General features: G+C 42.9%; 1 protein-coding gene across 9 annotated transcripts in view; it reads left to right on the top strand.

The window, feature by feature from the left end:
- The window catches only part of ELF2 (E74 like ETS transcription factor 2), a 59,601-nt gene extending 47,027 nt beyond the window's left edge, over positions 1 to 12,574 (top strand). For 2 of the 9 annotated variants that reach the window (XM_072119416.1, XM_072119415.1), the window contains exons 4-9: positions 7,596 to 7,709; positions 8,148 to 8,321; positions 8,407 to 8,496; positions 8,916 to 9,108; positions 9,423 to 9,746; positions 10,819 to 12,574. In XM_072119416.1, coding sequence (XP_071975517.1) covers positions 7,596 to 7,709; positions 8,148 to 8,321; positions 8,407 to 8,496; positions 8,916 to 9,108; positions 9,423 to 9,746; positions 10,819 to 11,443 — 1,520 coding nt within the window. In that variant the 3' untranslated portion in view covers positions 11,444 to 12,574. Of the gene's footprint in view, positions 1 to 1,039; positions 1,307 to 2,393; positions 2,417 to 7,595; positions 7,710 to 8,147; positions 8,322 to 8,406; positions 8,497 to 8,915; positions 9,109 to 9,422; positions 9,747 to 10,818 lie in introns of those variants that run through there. The other 7 variants (XM_072119421.1, XM_072119422.1, XM_072119420.1 and 4 more) reach the window with 7 other exon arrangements.
- The last annotated feature ends 4,968 nt before the right edge of the window (positions 12,575 to 17,542 follow it).

Below are 17,542 nucleotides of genomic sequence, written 5' to 3'. Positions count from 1 at the left end.
AATTAGTGAGGGGGGAAATTGTGCGTCTGCTCTGTAATAGGCGCAGATACTCCTAGGCCTCTTTCACACTTGCGTTGCACATTTTTCATCAGAGTTCAATCAGTTTTCAGAGTTTGTTCAGTGTCTCAGTTTTTCACGCACGTTTTCAAAGCAATTTCAATGCGTTTTTCACACGTGTGAAAAGGACTCAGGAGTGAACTATCTTTTCTATGGCAATTGATGCATGAAAAACGCACTGCACTCTGAGACACATGCAAGTCCAATGCGTTTTTGATGCATCTCCATAGACTTGTATGGTGCGTTTTTTGTAAGTCTGAAAAAACCCTGATTAGTGGGTCAGAGTGAAATGCAGGTTCTGCACATCATAAGCACGCGCAGAACACGCACATGAAAATGCAAGTGTGAAAGTCTGATTCACACAGACATGTCCCCAAAAAATGAAGATGTGTGACGTCTGTGTTCAGTCCATATTGTATCTGAGTACGTTAAGATAGGTTTCTAATCTATTTTCTTCCCTGTTGGCTGCAACATTTGAGAAAAAAACAGATCACATACAGATGTCATCTGTATTCCCTCCGATTTTTTTTTTTGCAGATCCATTGACTTCTTTAGAGGTCCATGATGCGCATGTAATAAAAAAATAGTGCATGCTGCAATTCTTTTCTCACTGTCTGCACATCTGTTTAAAAATACGGATGTGTGAACAGACCATTGTAATGAATGGGCCAGTATATGCACCTCTAAAACGCCTGTCTGAATAAGCCCATAGAGAGCTGCAAAGGAGACCAAATTTTCTGTGTAGCATTAGACACTGAAAATCAGGTGAATAATAACTGTCATTCCTTTATATATCTCTCCCTGTAAGAAAGCAGACAGATATGATTGAGTCGGGGAATAACTGGAGGAGCAGACTTCTGACATGGTCTGTTTGTAGTCTGTAACCATGGTGACGCCTAGCTGTGCATGTGCCGTGTAGGACGTTGTGTCTCGTGTGTGAGAGACGCATGTAATCGCAGGGGGAGGAGGAGGAGACGTGAGAGCGCGGGCAGCACTTCCTGTGTGCGGAGAGGCGGAAGGATCGTGCACTGTAGTGTAGTGAGCGCTGAAGTCTTCCTGTAGGCTGCTGCGGAAGGATCTGGCGTGTCTCCTCCCCCCGTACACACGCACTGTGTGTCTGTATCCCCGCTTCCTCCTCTGTGCTGCCGCTGCTGCTGTGACTCAATGTGAAGCACAAGCTCCGGGATAAACATGGCGACGTCGCTGCATGAAGGACCGACCAACCAGCTGGATCTGCTGATCAGAGCCGGTAAGGCCAGTGCTGGGAGCATGCACCGCCAGGCCGGGGGGGTGGGCTGCAGCTGCGCACGTTGCAGGCGGTGATGGAGGACGCGGTAGGAAGTGATCACCTTGGCTGTGCACGGCGGAGGCCGGGGTGTTGTGCTGAGCGCTGGCAGCCGCCAACCAGGAAGTGTGCGCTTGTTGTGTGCTGCCACGCTGTCTCCGCTAGCGCTGCCTGCTTGTCACTGTGCACACGAGCCGCCGGCGTGCGCTTGTCATGTACACTGCTGCCTGCCAGGTGATGGGCACCGCGCATACACACAGCTTATATACAAAGTCACACATGGGCCCTGCGTGTAGGACGTAGATCCGTGCGGCACAGGTGCGCGGATTTTAATGCTCATTTCAGGAGTGATTGGTTTAAAAAAAAAATTGCAATCTTTTTATTTTTTATATATTATTTTAACATTTTTTTTTATGTAACCTTAAAAAAAACCCGTTCATAGCGGAAGCGCAGAGATCAAACGGGCAGGAGGGACTCATGATAGACAGCTGCGTGCAGCCAATCCGCTCCCGGGGATGGTTCGAAATGTGAGCGCTAACCAATAGAAATGCGTTATAGCGGACGGGCCGCGGGCCAATGGGAGCACAGGATGGCTTTGATTGGCAGCGGAGTGTGAGCTCACAATGCGGATGGAATTGGAGGGAAGAGAAGAGATGTAAACACGGAAGTAATGGGCGGCCGCTCAGCACCTGGGACACTTCAGCCCTGTGCACACGTGAGGAGCACAGGAGCCCGGCAGTCATGTGTTGGTGGATGGCTGCTTATTCCTCCGGGTACAGCCATGGGATACACAATAATTTGGGGATTCTGAAATAAAACTGGACTCATTGCCCAGCGAAATCAATCAGATCTCAGCTTTTATTTTAATAACAGCTGCGGGAGAATGAAAGCTGAGCTCTGATTGTCTTGAGCAACTAGAGCAGTTCTGCTCTGATCATTCTGATCTCCTCCTATGTCTGTATGGAGAATGACTGCTGCTTTCTCTACCCATAGCAGCCCTGATATGCAGAGGCTTTAACCCTTGTAGCTCACATCACTTTGTGCATGGACTGGTCATCATCAAGCCTGACACAGGTGTGTGCTGTATGAAGAAATAGAGTCCATGTGTTGGCCATGTTCTTATGAGAGCATCGTGTTGATACTGTACAGTATACTGACACTAGTACATCTTGAGTTCTGGTCGTAAAAGACAGCGGATACATGGACTGAATTTCTCTCGCCAATCACGGCTTGTGAACAGTTCCTAAATGTGATGTGTGGCAAGATAGAAACGGAATCATTAAAATTGAGGCTTGTTCAGGCTAAAACGAAGGTCTGGAATGTGAGATGACATACTAGCTAATAACCGGTACTCGCTTTGCAGTTTTGGACAGATATTTGTTTAGTCGCTCGAACCACAAAATACATACACTTCATAAATAAAAGCTTATTTAAATGTGTACATGACAATTATTTTTGGGATAATACAACATCAGCGGAAGAAGAATGGGAATTTGCATAAGTTGATGCCCCCTTAGCAGATTTGGACTGTTCAAGCATTCTTAATAGGTACATAGTTTGAGTAAAAGGTGCTGCTTTAATACAGTGTTTCATTTTTGAGAGGGTGCAAAAACAGTTCTGTGTGTTTTTGAACACCACTGAAATCCTGTAAATCCTCAAGAAGCTACAGTTCTGTTCAAGTTCTGACTACATCTTTATGGACTGATCTCTCTAATATTTGGTGCAAACAGTTAATATTTCCTACAGCACATTAGTTGTTCTAAGAGTTATAACTTGTGGTCTCCTGTTTTTTTCAACTTTTCCCAGTTCTTTCCAGCTTTTATCATGACACAGCCATCAAGATAAGTGTCAGTTTAAAGAGTCCTTTCAGTGTTGTAACCTAGTTGTAGCCTAAGGCTATTAGGAATCGCTGTAGTAGATCAGGTTGTCTTCCATAGCCCCGGGTTATACTGTTAAATTGTTTCCTTTTTACATCTAGGAGATGTGATTGATATTAGAGTGTAGTTAGTCTTGTGTACTGTAATCCATAAATTCACTTGTGGGAATTGTATTGGCTTTACAGTAACTATAGGATTTCCTATATGAAGGTTGGAAGTAATGTTTAATAACGCACTTCTCTATGGCCTAAAACTCTGTGGATAAGGAATACTTGAGGAAGTTGGGTGGTGGTTTGGATTTTGTAGAGGACGTGTCACCCTGTATAAGCCCGCTAGGACCTGCTTACTAAAGTAAGCGACTCCTAGTGCTACCTAAGATGTAGCAGTGATAAACTGGTAGTTTTATGGGAACCTTCCGGTAAAATTAGCAAACACTGCAGTACATAGCGCTGTGAACACTGCACCAAGCTTACAGCGGTCTGACGTATTCATGAGGGGGCAGTTCGGGGCGCACCCCTCTCCTCTGCTTCTTCCCCACATCATAGGCCGGCGGTGACTGCTGGGCTTCAAGTGGCCGTCATCGTCTCCTCGCCCCCTTATTAATACGCTGGACCGCTGTAAGTCTGATGCATGCAGATTCTTTATGTGGATCTTCCACACAGATGTTTCTTTGCCATGTAAAAGTTGTACATACATAGCTACAAATTCTATATGTATGAGGTTCAGTGATGTTGGTGTCAATTAATATGAGCAATGTCTATTAGGAAATCCCTGTATTAAGTATGTCTATGATCTGTTCCTAACTTGGTATATACCCTAAGAACAGCTATTTACTAGCTTAAGGACAGTCTATAGGCCACTGGCACACACTGTCTGCTTATGGAATCCCTATAAACGAAGATCTGGATTGCACCCAGAACAAGGTTTTGACACAATGGCTTTTCCTCTAGGGTCTTACTAAGTGCGGCGGATCTAGTGGCACTACACTAGCGCTGTCACTAATCGTGTTGGGGGATTATCACCTCACATTGCCTGTTTCCAGAAATAAACCCACAGTTCCTGCATCTCCCTCTAGCTCTAGACTTGTGGTTGTCCTAAAGGCTTACAGTAGGCACAAGTGCCATGTCAGGGCCCCATTCCCCAGCCGTGTGTGAAGTTTTTACTCAATGAAGCTCGTCCTGTCGCTTCCTATAGACCTGGGCACAGTGACATTTGTCCTTTCTGGCAGTTCAGATTGTTACATAGAGAGTGGATACCTCTAACCTGATCGGTGCATCAGTGCTGTAACTTTTCTCACTTGTTGATAGATGCAGGTTGTTATTGATATATGTGGCAGTGTATGTGGCACAAAGTAACATTTCGGCTTGTGGTTCTCTTGCATTAGTGCAGTGCAGGTAGTTCAGTATTGTTTCCCTTCTGTGTAAAGCTGCAGCTTAGACATACGGGTCACGTTTACTCCATAAATGAGCGCAGTGTGAGTGTCTGGATTGGCACATTCCTGGCTCCTCCTCCCTCTCGCCTGGCATTGTCATATCCATAGAAACACCCACTAGTGACTGATTACCCGCAGCAGGCTTGACTATTCTTGGCCGCCTGCCAAATGTGACCGCTTTTTCTTTTTAACTCTTTGTTATCGTGTTGGTGGTGTGAGATCTTCTCCGGGCAGAATTCAGCCGTTTTCACAGCTTTTGCTGCTCAGATTGGGACATTACATTTTGTTGTAGGTTTTGCTTGCAGCATTATTTATTTTATTTTTTCCCTCAGTAGACCCCATGTATTGTGTGACTTTATAAATTAATGTACGAACACGGAGCAGAGCACAGCCTAACATTTGGGGTGCCTCCACACGTTCAGTTTTTCAGATGCAGTTTTTAATGCCCAAACCAGCAATGGACCAAAAATAGGAAGAGGAGGAGCAGCACCTGTCAATTATTTGTCTCAACCCATTATGATCCACATCTGCTTTTGGCTTCAAAAACTGCATCAAAAAAACTGAACGCGTGGACACACCCTTGTTTATATAATTTGTAAACACTAATAAAGGAATTTTTTTCATTGTTTGATGTCTTAGAGGCACAACTTCTTATCTTTTGGTGTTTGGTGACATGCAAATGTTCTTCTCTGGTCAGACTGTAAATCAGATGGGATCCAGCCATAGAGAGGAGAGTTCCCTCAGCCCCTAGTCATTGGGTCTGGTCTGCTTTTAGATAGTTGTGCAGGAGGCATATGAAAGGGTCACCTAAAGATAGGCTCAGGCAGCGCTCACTGCAGACTTGGAAGGGATCAGCTGTGAGCACATAGCCATACATGGCCAGAGGAATTGGAGATGGCACCTTGTATAGTGAGTGGATGGGGGGTAGCAGGTGCTGGGCCGGCGGCATTACTTTTATACACATTTTAGAGACTTTGTCACAAAATACACATATTTCCTGCCTCTGTACAGCCAATTACACAGTATTCAGCCTGCTCCCAATGCTGATGTATTTCTCTCTCTGACAGGAATGTTGATTGCTTATCGGTTACCTGTGAATGGGGTAGATTTGTTGTATCATTTCCGGTTTCTTTCTTGTCCTCAGCTGCTCCCATAGTATGCAGTGTAGGAGGTTTAACCTCTTACACTCAGCTCGGGTTACAGGTCAATAAACAATGAAGCACAACTAGAAGTGGTGTTCTGCTCGTGACGTGTGTACATGCAATATATGTTACACAAACCGCTAAAGGCTTCAGATGACAAATACAGATTTCTCGTTCAGCGGGAGCTCTTGTGATGCTTTATTATAGTGTCTAAGACCGCTTGATGAGTGTGATGCATGAAATGAGTAGGGCTTTAGTGAATTTTGACTTTTTTAACTAATAAAAAAGTCACAATGTGGTGAAACCAGTTCCTGTGTTGTTCCTGAAAAGTTGTACTTCATCAATCTGTTTGCTGCATATCTGGATTCACATAAAATCTATCTTGATGACACAAAATTGATGTAACTGCAATGATACATTCTCACCCCAGTGTCTTAACTTCTAAAGAACTGGAAGCAGTTGTTGTTTGTGGTCAGAAGTAATTGCAGCCTCAACTCCCTTTGACTTCACTAGAAGCTCATTTGCAGTTCCCAGCGCTGCCCACTATACAGGGAACGGAGCTGGACTTCCTATGGATAGGTTATCAGTACATAGTACATAGGTTATCAGTGACATTTCCAGTTCTGAATCTGGATAAGATTTTAAGATGGTTATCAGATTTTATCCCATTTAATTATCAGCCCCCTTATTTAGGGTATGCAATGTCCTTTGTAGAATTCCCTATTTTATATGATACTATACAACTTTACCGATTTTAAAAATAATCTGAAGTCATGTGAAAATGAGCAGAGTTGAGTCATATTTGCCTGAGAATAGTCAAGTTTAGAGAACACATTGGGAGTGTTTCTATCTTGGGGTATGTAGTACCTAGAAACAAAGCTTTGGGGCTCATGTTAAAGAACCTCATCTTTCAGATACATCAGGTTTGTCTTTGTGAGCTACAGAACCAGAGATGTAAGTAGCTAAAGACATAGTTTGAAATGCGAGATGCAAATAAAGATCTAGTGTCCGCTTAGTTTTTAACAGCCAGTTATGTGACTTGTCTGTGCTGCAGACTGCTCAGCTCTTGGCCCCCACTTTTGTGCTCCTGTATAGCTCCTCCCTCCACTACTTATGTCAGTCTGCTGTACAGGAGCACAAAGGTGGGGGACAAGAGCTGAGCATAGACAAGTTACATGTTGTTTTTTGAAATGCATTCAAACCAAAGCCCAACCCCTGGGACAACAGAGGTTTATGTCAGGGTGCAAGGTAAGTTATAACACAAAATTATATTGTTATGCAAATGCTGGGAGAAAGTAGAAAGGTATCTTTGTAATACAGAAGTAATGGGCTTCTGTCACCTGTCATTAGTGAAAAAGAGGTCCTTGGTGACAGGTTCCCTTTAAACTTCCACATGCACAAGATGCTCTGGATTGCCAAAAACTTTGTAGCCTGGGGCTATTTCATCACTCCATACTGCAGTCCTGAAGGCTGATGTAGAAGTGAAGTGCATTATTCATCAGCACAAGTGAAAGATTCCTCTGTGATTAATACATCTCATTACCCTCATTGTGGGTGTTGGGATTGGGCGTTGTGGGTCACCACTTATACAATGACACTGCCTGTGGTTTATAGTTTATGGATGTTCTGAAAGTAGCTTTACAGGGCTGCAGGCCGAGGTCCTCCATAGTGAAGGCTGAATTCATGTTGGATGTTGTATTTCAGAAGATGAACATGTTTCTGGCTGTAAAGATGATATCTTTTAATGCACCTGCTGTATATGTAGATGCCGTCTGTAATGAGAGTATTTCTTGTATTCCCAGTTGAAGCGTCTGTACACAGCAGCAATGTTCACTGCACAGACAAGACCATTGAGGCAGCGGAGGCTCTTCTACATATGGAGTCTCCCACCATCCTGCGAGATTCCAGGAGTCCAGGTAAATACGTAAAGATTCATTTCTTCAATGAATGGGCATCAGCTAGGATGGCAATGAGAATACATGGAGTTTGCTCATTTCCATATGGCTGGGTGTCTCCAAAGGATGACCTGCAGTCTTAGCTTTTCATAGTTTCATACTGTTTTTTAAAGTTTTAAGGTAAAAAAAAAGTACCGGATAAGTTGCATAGATTCCAAAGTGCCTCCAACTTCTTACAGAGAGAGGTGTTTTTTTTCTACTATCTGATTCAAGGAAAACTCTACAGTGTGGCAGCAGCAGCCTCTCTCGCATTATCTATAGAAAAGTGCTAAAGTCTTAGCTCCACTTATTGGTTTTACATGAATAGCAGTATTCAGCAGCCTAGAGCCCTTTGTAGATTTCAGTAGCTGTGGTGACATAAATTGTATATGAATATCATATTTGTGCCTTGTATTACAGTAGAGGTGTACATACCACCATGTGTGTCCACACCAGAGTTTATCCATGCTGCCATGAGGCCAGACGTCATCACGGAGACGGTAGTGGAAGTGTCCACGGAGGACTCTGAGCCGATGGATTCCTCCCCTATCCCAATATCTCTAGAGCTGGGAGAGCCCATGAAAAAGAAAAAAGGTAAATGTATACACCACTGCTGTGACCTATACAATCCGGTCTGGAAGATGGAGTGATAACGCTCTTCTATCTATATCTTTATAAGCAGCTGGCCGTAAACCAAAGATGCAGCAGCCTACGTTTCCCAATGGTTCTCCAGATTTGGGCATAAAGAAGAAACCCCGGGAAGGAAAAGGTAATACATTTTGTTGCTACAGTATTTTGTCTTAATACCTCTTAGCAGAGCGATGATCAGTATGGATATGCTTGAGATAATTAAAGGGATCTTGTCAGTATCGCAGATTACGTTAGATTGTGCTTGCATATGCCTAATGGCTGAACAATAAAGCAGGTCTCTTTATTGGGCACCAGCTTAGAATCCCTCCATTGAAAAATAGAATCTGTGCCATGTGAACTGTAACACTGATTACTACTGACGACAATAGAAGGCAGAATCAAGGCCTTTTTAGGATCATCCTCACAAACACAGGAGTTACAATCGTGTCCAGTTATGGTGCTTCCCATATATTCCCTATCAAAACACTTAACACTTATTTTAAGAAATATGCATATGGAAAAGTCTGATTCACAAGTCCTCGGTTTTCTTGTCTCTAGGAAATACGACTTACCTATGGGAGTTCCTCTTAGACTTGCTTCAGGACAAGAACACTTGCCCCAGATACATCAAGTGGACGCAAAGGGAGCAAGGCATCTTCAAGCTGGTGGATTCTAAAGCCGTTTCTAAACTCTGGGGCAAACACAAGAACAAGCCAGACATGAACTATGAGACTATGGGAAGAGCTTTAAGGTAACCAGGAAGCAGCCCTACAGACCAGTACATAACTCTGATTACTCTTGTAGTATCTTTTAGTCTTTTGTTATCTATCACTCCATGTTTGGTAGTAAGTTGTATTATGGATAATTACAGGTTATTTGGTGCAGCAACTATCTACATACATTTAGTCCTGCTAAGTACATATATAAAAGTATGATAACACAGATCTCCAGGGCTTCTTCCCAACAGATAAAACAGCTAACAGATCCCCTTCTGTGTACTGCAGCACGTTTTACATTTATTCTTGTAGAGCCATGTTATTTTCCTATTTTTTTTTTTTACTTCAGATACTACTATCAAAGAGGAATTCTAGCAAAAGTGGAGGGTCAAAGGCTTGTTTATCAGTTCAAAGAGATGCCCAAGAACATTGTGGTCATAGAAGATGACAAATCAGAACCCTGCACAGAAGAGATCGGTTCCCCAATTGATGACAAGTCTTTGGAACGTGTCTCAATCCCTGCAGAGGGAATACTGAAAATGTCCATGCCAGCTCGAATAGAGAAAAGCCCTACGCAGCAAACCTCTCCCAGAAAGCCCAGACTAGTAAGCTTGGCTTCTCCTATCAGTGAGGCGCCTCCTCTCTCGCCCACCACACCAAACCCTGCACAGAGGTAAGCACCTGGTTATGGATCTACTTTATATCAGTGTTATAAAACATAATATCACTTTCATAAAAGATTCTAAGTATGTACTAAAACCAGACAGGTTTGCATTTAGCCTTGTATACAGAACTGTCACCAGGAATGTCATTTTTAGCTGGTGACTGCTTCCAATAGCGCTTGCTATGCTGATTAAAAAAAGGCCTTTGTCCACATTCTGAATCATTTCAGTACTTTATAGTTTGATTGTCATTACCTGGCTCCCTGTCAGCACCGTGTGGTGAGTCCAGGGGGAGGTAGCTTTAGCCTGTGTGTGCCTGAATCTCCTCATTCACTCTTCTCCTTCTCCACACCATCCCCCTCCCTCCCCTTCCTGCTCAATGCACATGACAGGTAGTGGGGAAGGGGAAGGGCACTGCATGAAATCAGCATAGCATAGGCTATTGGAGCCTGTCACCAGCTAAAAATGACATTCCTGGTGACAGGTTCACTTTAATAACAAAAATGCTGGAGTGAAATGTTGTTCATTTATTAAGAGGCATGTCTATCAAGAAATTTGGTACATCGCATCAGAGAATGGCAAATCAATTCTAGTTTTTTTTGTCTGGTGGCCTGTGATGTATAGGGGTGCAGAACAGCAAAATGTTTTTTTGTGTATTTTCATCCCCTTAAAAATAATAATCGATGTGTAACTCGTGTCTAATTGAGCAGTCTGACGTACTTTAGGACCTACAGGAAAAAATTTACCTTCCCACATCCCGTGTCCTCACGTAATGTGTATAAGGCCTTGCAGTAATTTACATAGAGCTCCCCCTGCTGGACGTCTCCTTCAGTTATTTAAAGGCTGTGATGTAATGCAGTTGCATAGTAACCCAATGCTTGGATCCCACGTCATGTGGCTTTACATGCACTTTGTCACTCCACACAACATTCACTTCTGTATTTGGAGCAACTGGAGCCCAACATTGTTTTGAAACGTTCTGGAAATAATTCAATATTGGCGTATGATTTATAGCACTTGATGGTATGTGGTTCTTGTGTTTAGCCGATAATCCTAACTTGACATTTTAACCTCTCCCTGCAGGACTGTTCGTGTTGCAATGCAAGTGCCTGTTGTGATGACTTCCCTGGGCCAAAAAATTTCCACTTTGGCCGTCCAGTCTGTGAACCCAGGGTCCCCATTGTTGGCCAATACCAGCCCTACAACTGCATCAGCTCCAAAGGTTTTAATCCAAACAATACCCACTATGATGCCAGCTTCTTCAGAAAGTGACAAATTCACAGTGCAACCTGCCAAAATAATAACCATCCCAACCTCTCAGCTCACCCAGTGTCAGCTGCAGACAAAACACAACCTAAGTGGTGCTGGGGGCTTGAATCTTGTGGGCACACCACTGACTGTGAGAGCACTTACTCCTGTATCCATCGCCCATGGGACCCCAGTTATGAGACTAGCCATGCCTGCACAACAGGCCCGGTGCCAGACGCCACCACGGGTCATTAGCACCCTCATTAAAGGACCTGACATGAAATCGGACATAGTGGTGAGCAGGCAGGACGGGGAAATGAAAACATTTCAGCTGGTGAAAGAGGAGAAACCGGCAGACGGGGGCAAAACAGTAACTCATGTTGTGGTTGTTAGCGCCCCCGCAGGTATTACCCTGCCAGTGACTGTCAAACAGGAAGGGACGGTGGTCTGTGACAAGTGAGGAGCCGTGCACCACTGTCTCGTGAGGTCAAACTGACAATAAATGAAATCCAGACAATAAACAATTTCTGTGGAAGAAAGGGAGGAGGTTCCAGTCCTACGAGACTATAAAGCAAGTGACGATGTGTGGATGGACATTTTACTGGAAAGGGGAATATTGCCTCGAAGATCACTAATGAACGTGACCGCAAAGAAAGGGACCAACGTGTTCATTCATACATACACATCTATTTTTTAGGTTACACTAAATGAGGTGCGACACTAAAATTACTTTTCCGAGTGGCTGTTTGTTCTCCCCAAATCAAAGATTAGGTCAAAGTGGAATTGTAAATGATCATGTTTTTTTATTTCTTTATATATACCGTATATATGAGTTCTTTATTATTATTTTTTAATACCAGCAATTTATTACCACTGTGTACAAATAGCCCTCATGTAACCGGTGCTATCACGTGACGCTCATCCCCTTGGGAGTTTCTTTCTTCGGAAGTACGACGTGCAGAGGACATCGCTGGGGGGGAATCGGATTTCATACGGAAGCCTTAGACGGATTTTATTTTTCCTTGGAATAAGCTACTGGCTTGTTTTTGTGTAAAGCAATCTTTTATATATAAATATATTATAGAAAATATGGAGAGAAAAGAAACCTTGTACCTAGCACAGTATTGGCATAGAGTTACTTGTAACATATTTTATATGGTAGATAAGTCTGACTTTTTTTTTTTTCTAATACCTTTAAATTGCTGGAAATGTCTGAAAAGCATACGGAGCAGCCGACCTATTCATCAAAGGGTTAAACTGTGGGCACGACTGGCAAATAGGCCGACTACAGCAAGTTGCTTCTGTCACCCGCAATCCATACATACATTTCAGTTCAGTATCTATCCATTGGAAAGGTCACCGCACGCATGAGCCCTTTTTTTTTTTTTTTGGAGTGCAAGCATTTTGAAGCCTGCTATTTTTTTAGTTGAAGTTATGAGGGGCGGGGGGGGGTCAAGGGATAAAGTACCAGTGTTCAGAATGGACTACAATAGTTTGTATATTCAACATTTGAAGTATATTCTATTTTGTTGTACTCTTGTTTCAAAGTGTATTCAAGTAGATTTTACTGCAATATAGAAAATGAATTTCATGCCGTGTGTCTGGTCTTTATTTTCCACAACCTTTGGGAGATTTGTACAGTGATATTCCAGTAATCCTACTTTAAAGGCACACTGAAAGCTCCAAAATTATTAAAATTCATTTAAAAAAAAAAAAAACAGTATAAAATACTTGATCATTTCTTAAAATATTTTTGTCCAGTTATGTCTAAACGTGTGGCCAGAGCACAACTGCAAACATAGTAATTACCGTAGATACTCGAGTATAAGCCGATTGTTTCAGCACAAAAAATGTGCTGAAAACCCAAATTCGGCTTTTACTCGAGTTAAGAAAAAAACCCAATCGTACTCCCCTTCAGACGCCCCCTCGGCAGGTCCTCTTCTATCCACTGATGTTCCGGCATCGGCTAGGTGGCCCTGCGCGGTCTGTCGCAGGCACCATGAGTATAGCCTCTCGCTGACATAGTGTGTGACAATGCTGGCGCACACAGAATGCCAGCGTGCAACGTCATGGTGCCTGCAACTGACCGCACAGGGACACCGAGCCGAAGGCGATGGATAGAAGGACCTGCCGAGTGGACGTCGGAAGGGGAGTACATTTTGTTTGTTTTTTTTTACAGGCATTAGATTGGGGGGCAGGAGCTGCAGGCTATATACTTGGGGGAGAGAGGGGGAGTTGGCAGGCTATTTACTGGGGGGCTGTGATATAGGTCAATAGGATTTACCCGTTTTGTGTTAATTAGGGGTCTTTGCTTATACTCGAGTAAGAATGTTACAGATAGAGAACTTCTTTACCTGGGTCATGCAGGTGACTATGTATTGCCATGCTACCCATACTGGACTGCTGCAAAGCCTTTATTAATGAATATTACCAAACGGTAGCATTTCACCTGCCAACTAAGCAAAACATCGCTGTGGACTCGCTAAGCATCAATTACTCTGACTCCATCTCCACCAAAATGGTTACCGACTCCAAGACTGTTTTCCTGGTCCCTCTAGTAGTGCTTGAGACAAATGCCGGCATTTCTTCCCAGTGCCTTATTCCTCTTAACTATAGCAGCTTCACCCCTGAGCATGTACATAAAGTGCAGCCACAGCCATCTCATCTGAAAAATTAGAAGAGGATGCACAGCTCTCACTGAAAGGTCACATGCATGAGTTGTAGTCCACACCCTGCTGACACAGTAACATGAGAACTTGCATTACTAATGTAACATAACTGATGGAAGTGTTCATTAGTGCAGGGCGGATGAGTGCAGCTGAAAAGTTCTCACCTGGCACTTTGTTGGTTTTGTGTCCTGACACTGGTTGTATGTGTTATGGAGAGTGGCAAGTACTTGTCAGCTGCACTGTACTGCTCCCAGGTCCTTTTCTCTCCCACTGCATAAAAGCATCACTGGACGCAGCACCGCATGGAGAAGAGTAGAAGCTGCAGTGTGGTGCAGGGAGCAGAAAAGGGTCTTATATATATATATATATATATGCTCTGTAATATCTGCTTTGGGGTCTGCACTATTATTGTTTGCTCTGAATGCAGTACTTGGTTGCTGGGGTGGAATTTATCATTCCAGGGGTTGTGCTATTCTGTGGTTGTACAGCTAGGGTGCTACAGCCGCTTAATGGAAACGTGTCACCAGTTTTTTTTACAAATCCAGCTAGTGGAAGGTTCCCATAAAACCCTAGTAACTGACTGACACCCTTCTTTTAGCTAAAAATTGTGCATCTCAGATCCCCACATAATCAAGTTTATAATTTTACCTGGTATCCAGGGATATCTATAACTAGGTGAGGTGTGCATCAGTCTGCATCCAGTAACTCCTCTCCATGCTTTCTTAGCATGCAGCAGTAATGTCATGTGACCAGGGTGACATTTAAGGTCCTTTAGTCTGATCACATGAAATCACAGCAGCCTGCACGGAGAAGAGTAAAACACCATGTAGGCTGCTGTGATTTCATGTGATCAGATATATGCATAGTGTACAGGCTAATAATAGGAGGCATCAAGTGACAAAAATGCTGCATGCTGATAGTATGGGGACAAGTTGCTGGTTCAGCCCGGGGAGGCCACACCTCCTTGAATTGCTATAGATATAAGATAAGATAATCCTTTATTAGTCCCACAGTGGGGAAATATCCCTGGATACCATGTGAAATTATAAACTTTATTATATAGGGATGTGAGGGAAATGGTTTTTAGCTTAAGGGTGTCCATTAATAGGGCTCTATGGGAACCTGCCTCTAGCTGTACAGGTATTTGTGAAAAATGTGGTGACAGGTTCCCTTTAAAAGTTGAGCAGTATGACAAAACGGTCCTTGGACTCATAAGTGTAGCTTACCCCTTGGCCTCAACTCTTAGATCATAAATAGAATAGACATTTAAAAGAAATGATAATTTTTTTGCAAATGGCAACCAGCGCATAGAGAAAAACAATGACTAGTTCATGTGCATGGGTCCATTGAAATGAACAGGTTTTTCACAGGTCTGTGTGGAAGCTGTAGAAATCCCGGTTGAATTCGCTCCTGTGATTAGAGCTCAGACCTTTCCATACATGTGTAAAAATATGGATTAGGCTACATTCACATTGTCGCCGGGGAGAGTAGGAGGTGAGCGCTGCGTACCCCCGCCCCTCTCCATAGAGGAACATGGCACTGTATGCCGAGAAAAGATAGGACATGTCCCATCTTTTCGCAGCACCGTACTGATCCCGTAGGGCACCGTGCGCCCATTGCCATCTATGGGGACAAATATAGGTCATATATACGTCCCCCATAAGGCTAAGGCAGTGTGAACATAGCCTTAGGCTGTATTCAGTGACCGTATGAAAACGGGCCTTGATATTAGGCAGAATACGCTACCATTCATTCCTATGGGCAATATACTCATACCCTGAATGGCCGTATTTGTCACAGAAACGTATGTGAGCCGTATAAAAATATAGTTTTTTACAGATTTGCCATTGGCAAACTAGAAGACCCATATCCAGACACAAAAATTGTGGTTAAAACGTAACTTTTACTTGATAACTAATTTTCTAGCGATTCACATTACTGGAAACTCAAACTGGTATTTGATTTAAAAATACAGTGCGCTACCCTGGTCTCATATGGCCAGACTTAATTTGCTAGTTTAGTGTCTGTTAGAGTACAGGCGCAAATATGTATATAGAAAATGACCTGGCTATACTAATGACAATGCTGAGTGTATGGTAGCAGAGTGTCTCTGGCGATTTCTGTCAAGAGGCCGCAAGTCTGTGACCTCAAGTGGCCACTTTGTTGTCTCAAAAATGTGTTTTAGATAATATAAACCGTGCATTTATTCTACATTCCTGGTGTGGTTGGTATGAGACTATAGATTAGCCACATGGATGGCAATGTTCACGCTGTGGTCCTAGAGTAGATAGGTCAAGATGGCTATACCTAATCCCTATTGTGAAGTGTGGCTCATTCAGCAGACCTTATTGCGGCTCACACTATATGACACACACACACACTGATATAGATAGCTTGAATTGTCAGAGGCACTGGCTAGCCAGAGAGCGATGCACTGCTAATTAAAATACGCACAACTTTACATTTGCTAGGTAACACAATTGTGACATCTGCCAGCTCTCTTTATGGTTAAAGCAACCAATCTGTTATTTGCAGCCCGAGAACCTGGATTCATGTGTAAGCAAGCGAAAACTGCTGATGTCATGTAAGAAAGCCTTGTATATCAGCTACAGCCAGCTGTCCCCAACCACAGGGACAGGGAACACCCCAGGCCAAAGAACTTGGGGAGGGGAAGAAAAAAATAATAAAATATTGGTACTTGCCTCTGATTCTCCCTGTTGTTTTGGCTGAGCTCTATGCCATTACTTCCATCATTGATGTAGAAAGGCCACCAGGATATGTAGTCCTGTTTGTGCTGCGAGGCTGTGATAGAGCCATGCCTTCCAAGAAGCACCTAAGCAGACCTAGGACCTGATCCGAGTGAGTTGTAGTACAACGTTGCCCTACTCCTGACCAACCTCTCCTTACTGTCCCTACAGAGGTCCAGGGGCATCCTCCAGGTTGGGTAGTCGTGGAAATCCATAATTATAAACCAGGGACAACCAACTCATAGATCCATGCACTGTGACTGGTAATCTTTGTTATCTATGGCATCCTATCTCCTAAAAATCAACCTTTAAAATTATGCTAATGATCTGGGGGTGGTGGTGTTAACGGAGCCTATCCATGCTACAGTCACAGTAGCTCGATCTATGAGTATGCGTCCCTGGTTTATCATGATAGATTTTAATGTTATATTTCCTTCAAGTAACATTTGATGGGGAGAGTAAAAAGAAAGAAAAAAGGAAAGATGATCGCCACAGACACCTTTATCCAATAAATAAATCTTTATCGACTAAATGGTAACATGTTTGCAAGTAATCAAGAGTAAGTCAGTAGAAGATGGATGACAGTAATAGGAATTATAAGACCAAAAACAAGATTTCATATTACACTGAAACATGTCCAATTAATGTCAAAAGCCACAAGATTGGGTATTCATCGTGCCCCATTCTATTCAGAGGCCATGGGGCAGGCAAATATTACATTTAAAAATATTGTAGAGAGTAAAATATTATTAAACATACAAGTTTGTTAGTACAGAAAAAGAAGAATTACATTCATCATAAACCATTTCTAGGGTTAGAACATAGTGCATTATGGCTGGAAATTGATTTTGGTTGCTCCACAAAAACATTAACAGGAACATACAGGATTCCTCTCTTTGAAAATTAAAAATGTTTAGTCCTCGGACTGGCAAATCCCTTTATATTGCACTTAAAAATAAATAGCATTGATCAAAAAGTTTGCCAGTCGTCGGCCCTCATCAAAATGAAATAAATAGATTTCAGCTGCTTCAAGTAGAAAAATAAATACTTTTGGAAAAAAAAAAAAAGTGACATTTACACAAATTAAATACATGTGCACATCTCATTACAAAAAGGCATTGATATGGTTAACATCACAAGTGT

The sequence above is a fragment of the Engystomops pustulosus genome, chromosome 1, assembly GCF_040894005.1.
Source record: "Engystomops pustulosus chromosome 1, aEngPut4.maternal, whole genome shotgun sequence".
Lineage (NCBI taxonomy): Eukaryota > Metazoa > Chordata > Amphibia > Anura > Leptodactylidae > Engystomops > Engystomops pustulosus.
Note: the sequence above shows the minus strand (reverse complement) of the source record. Positions and strands in the feature narration are given on the sequence as shown.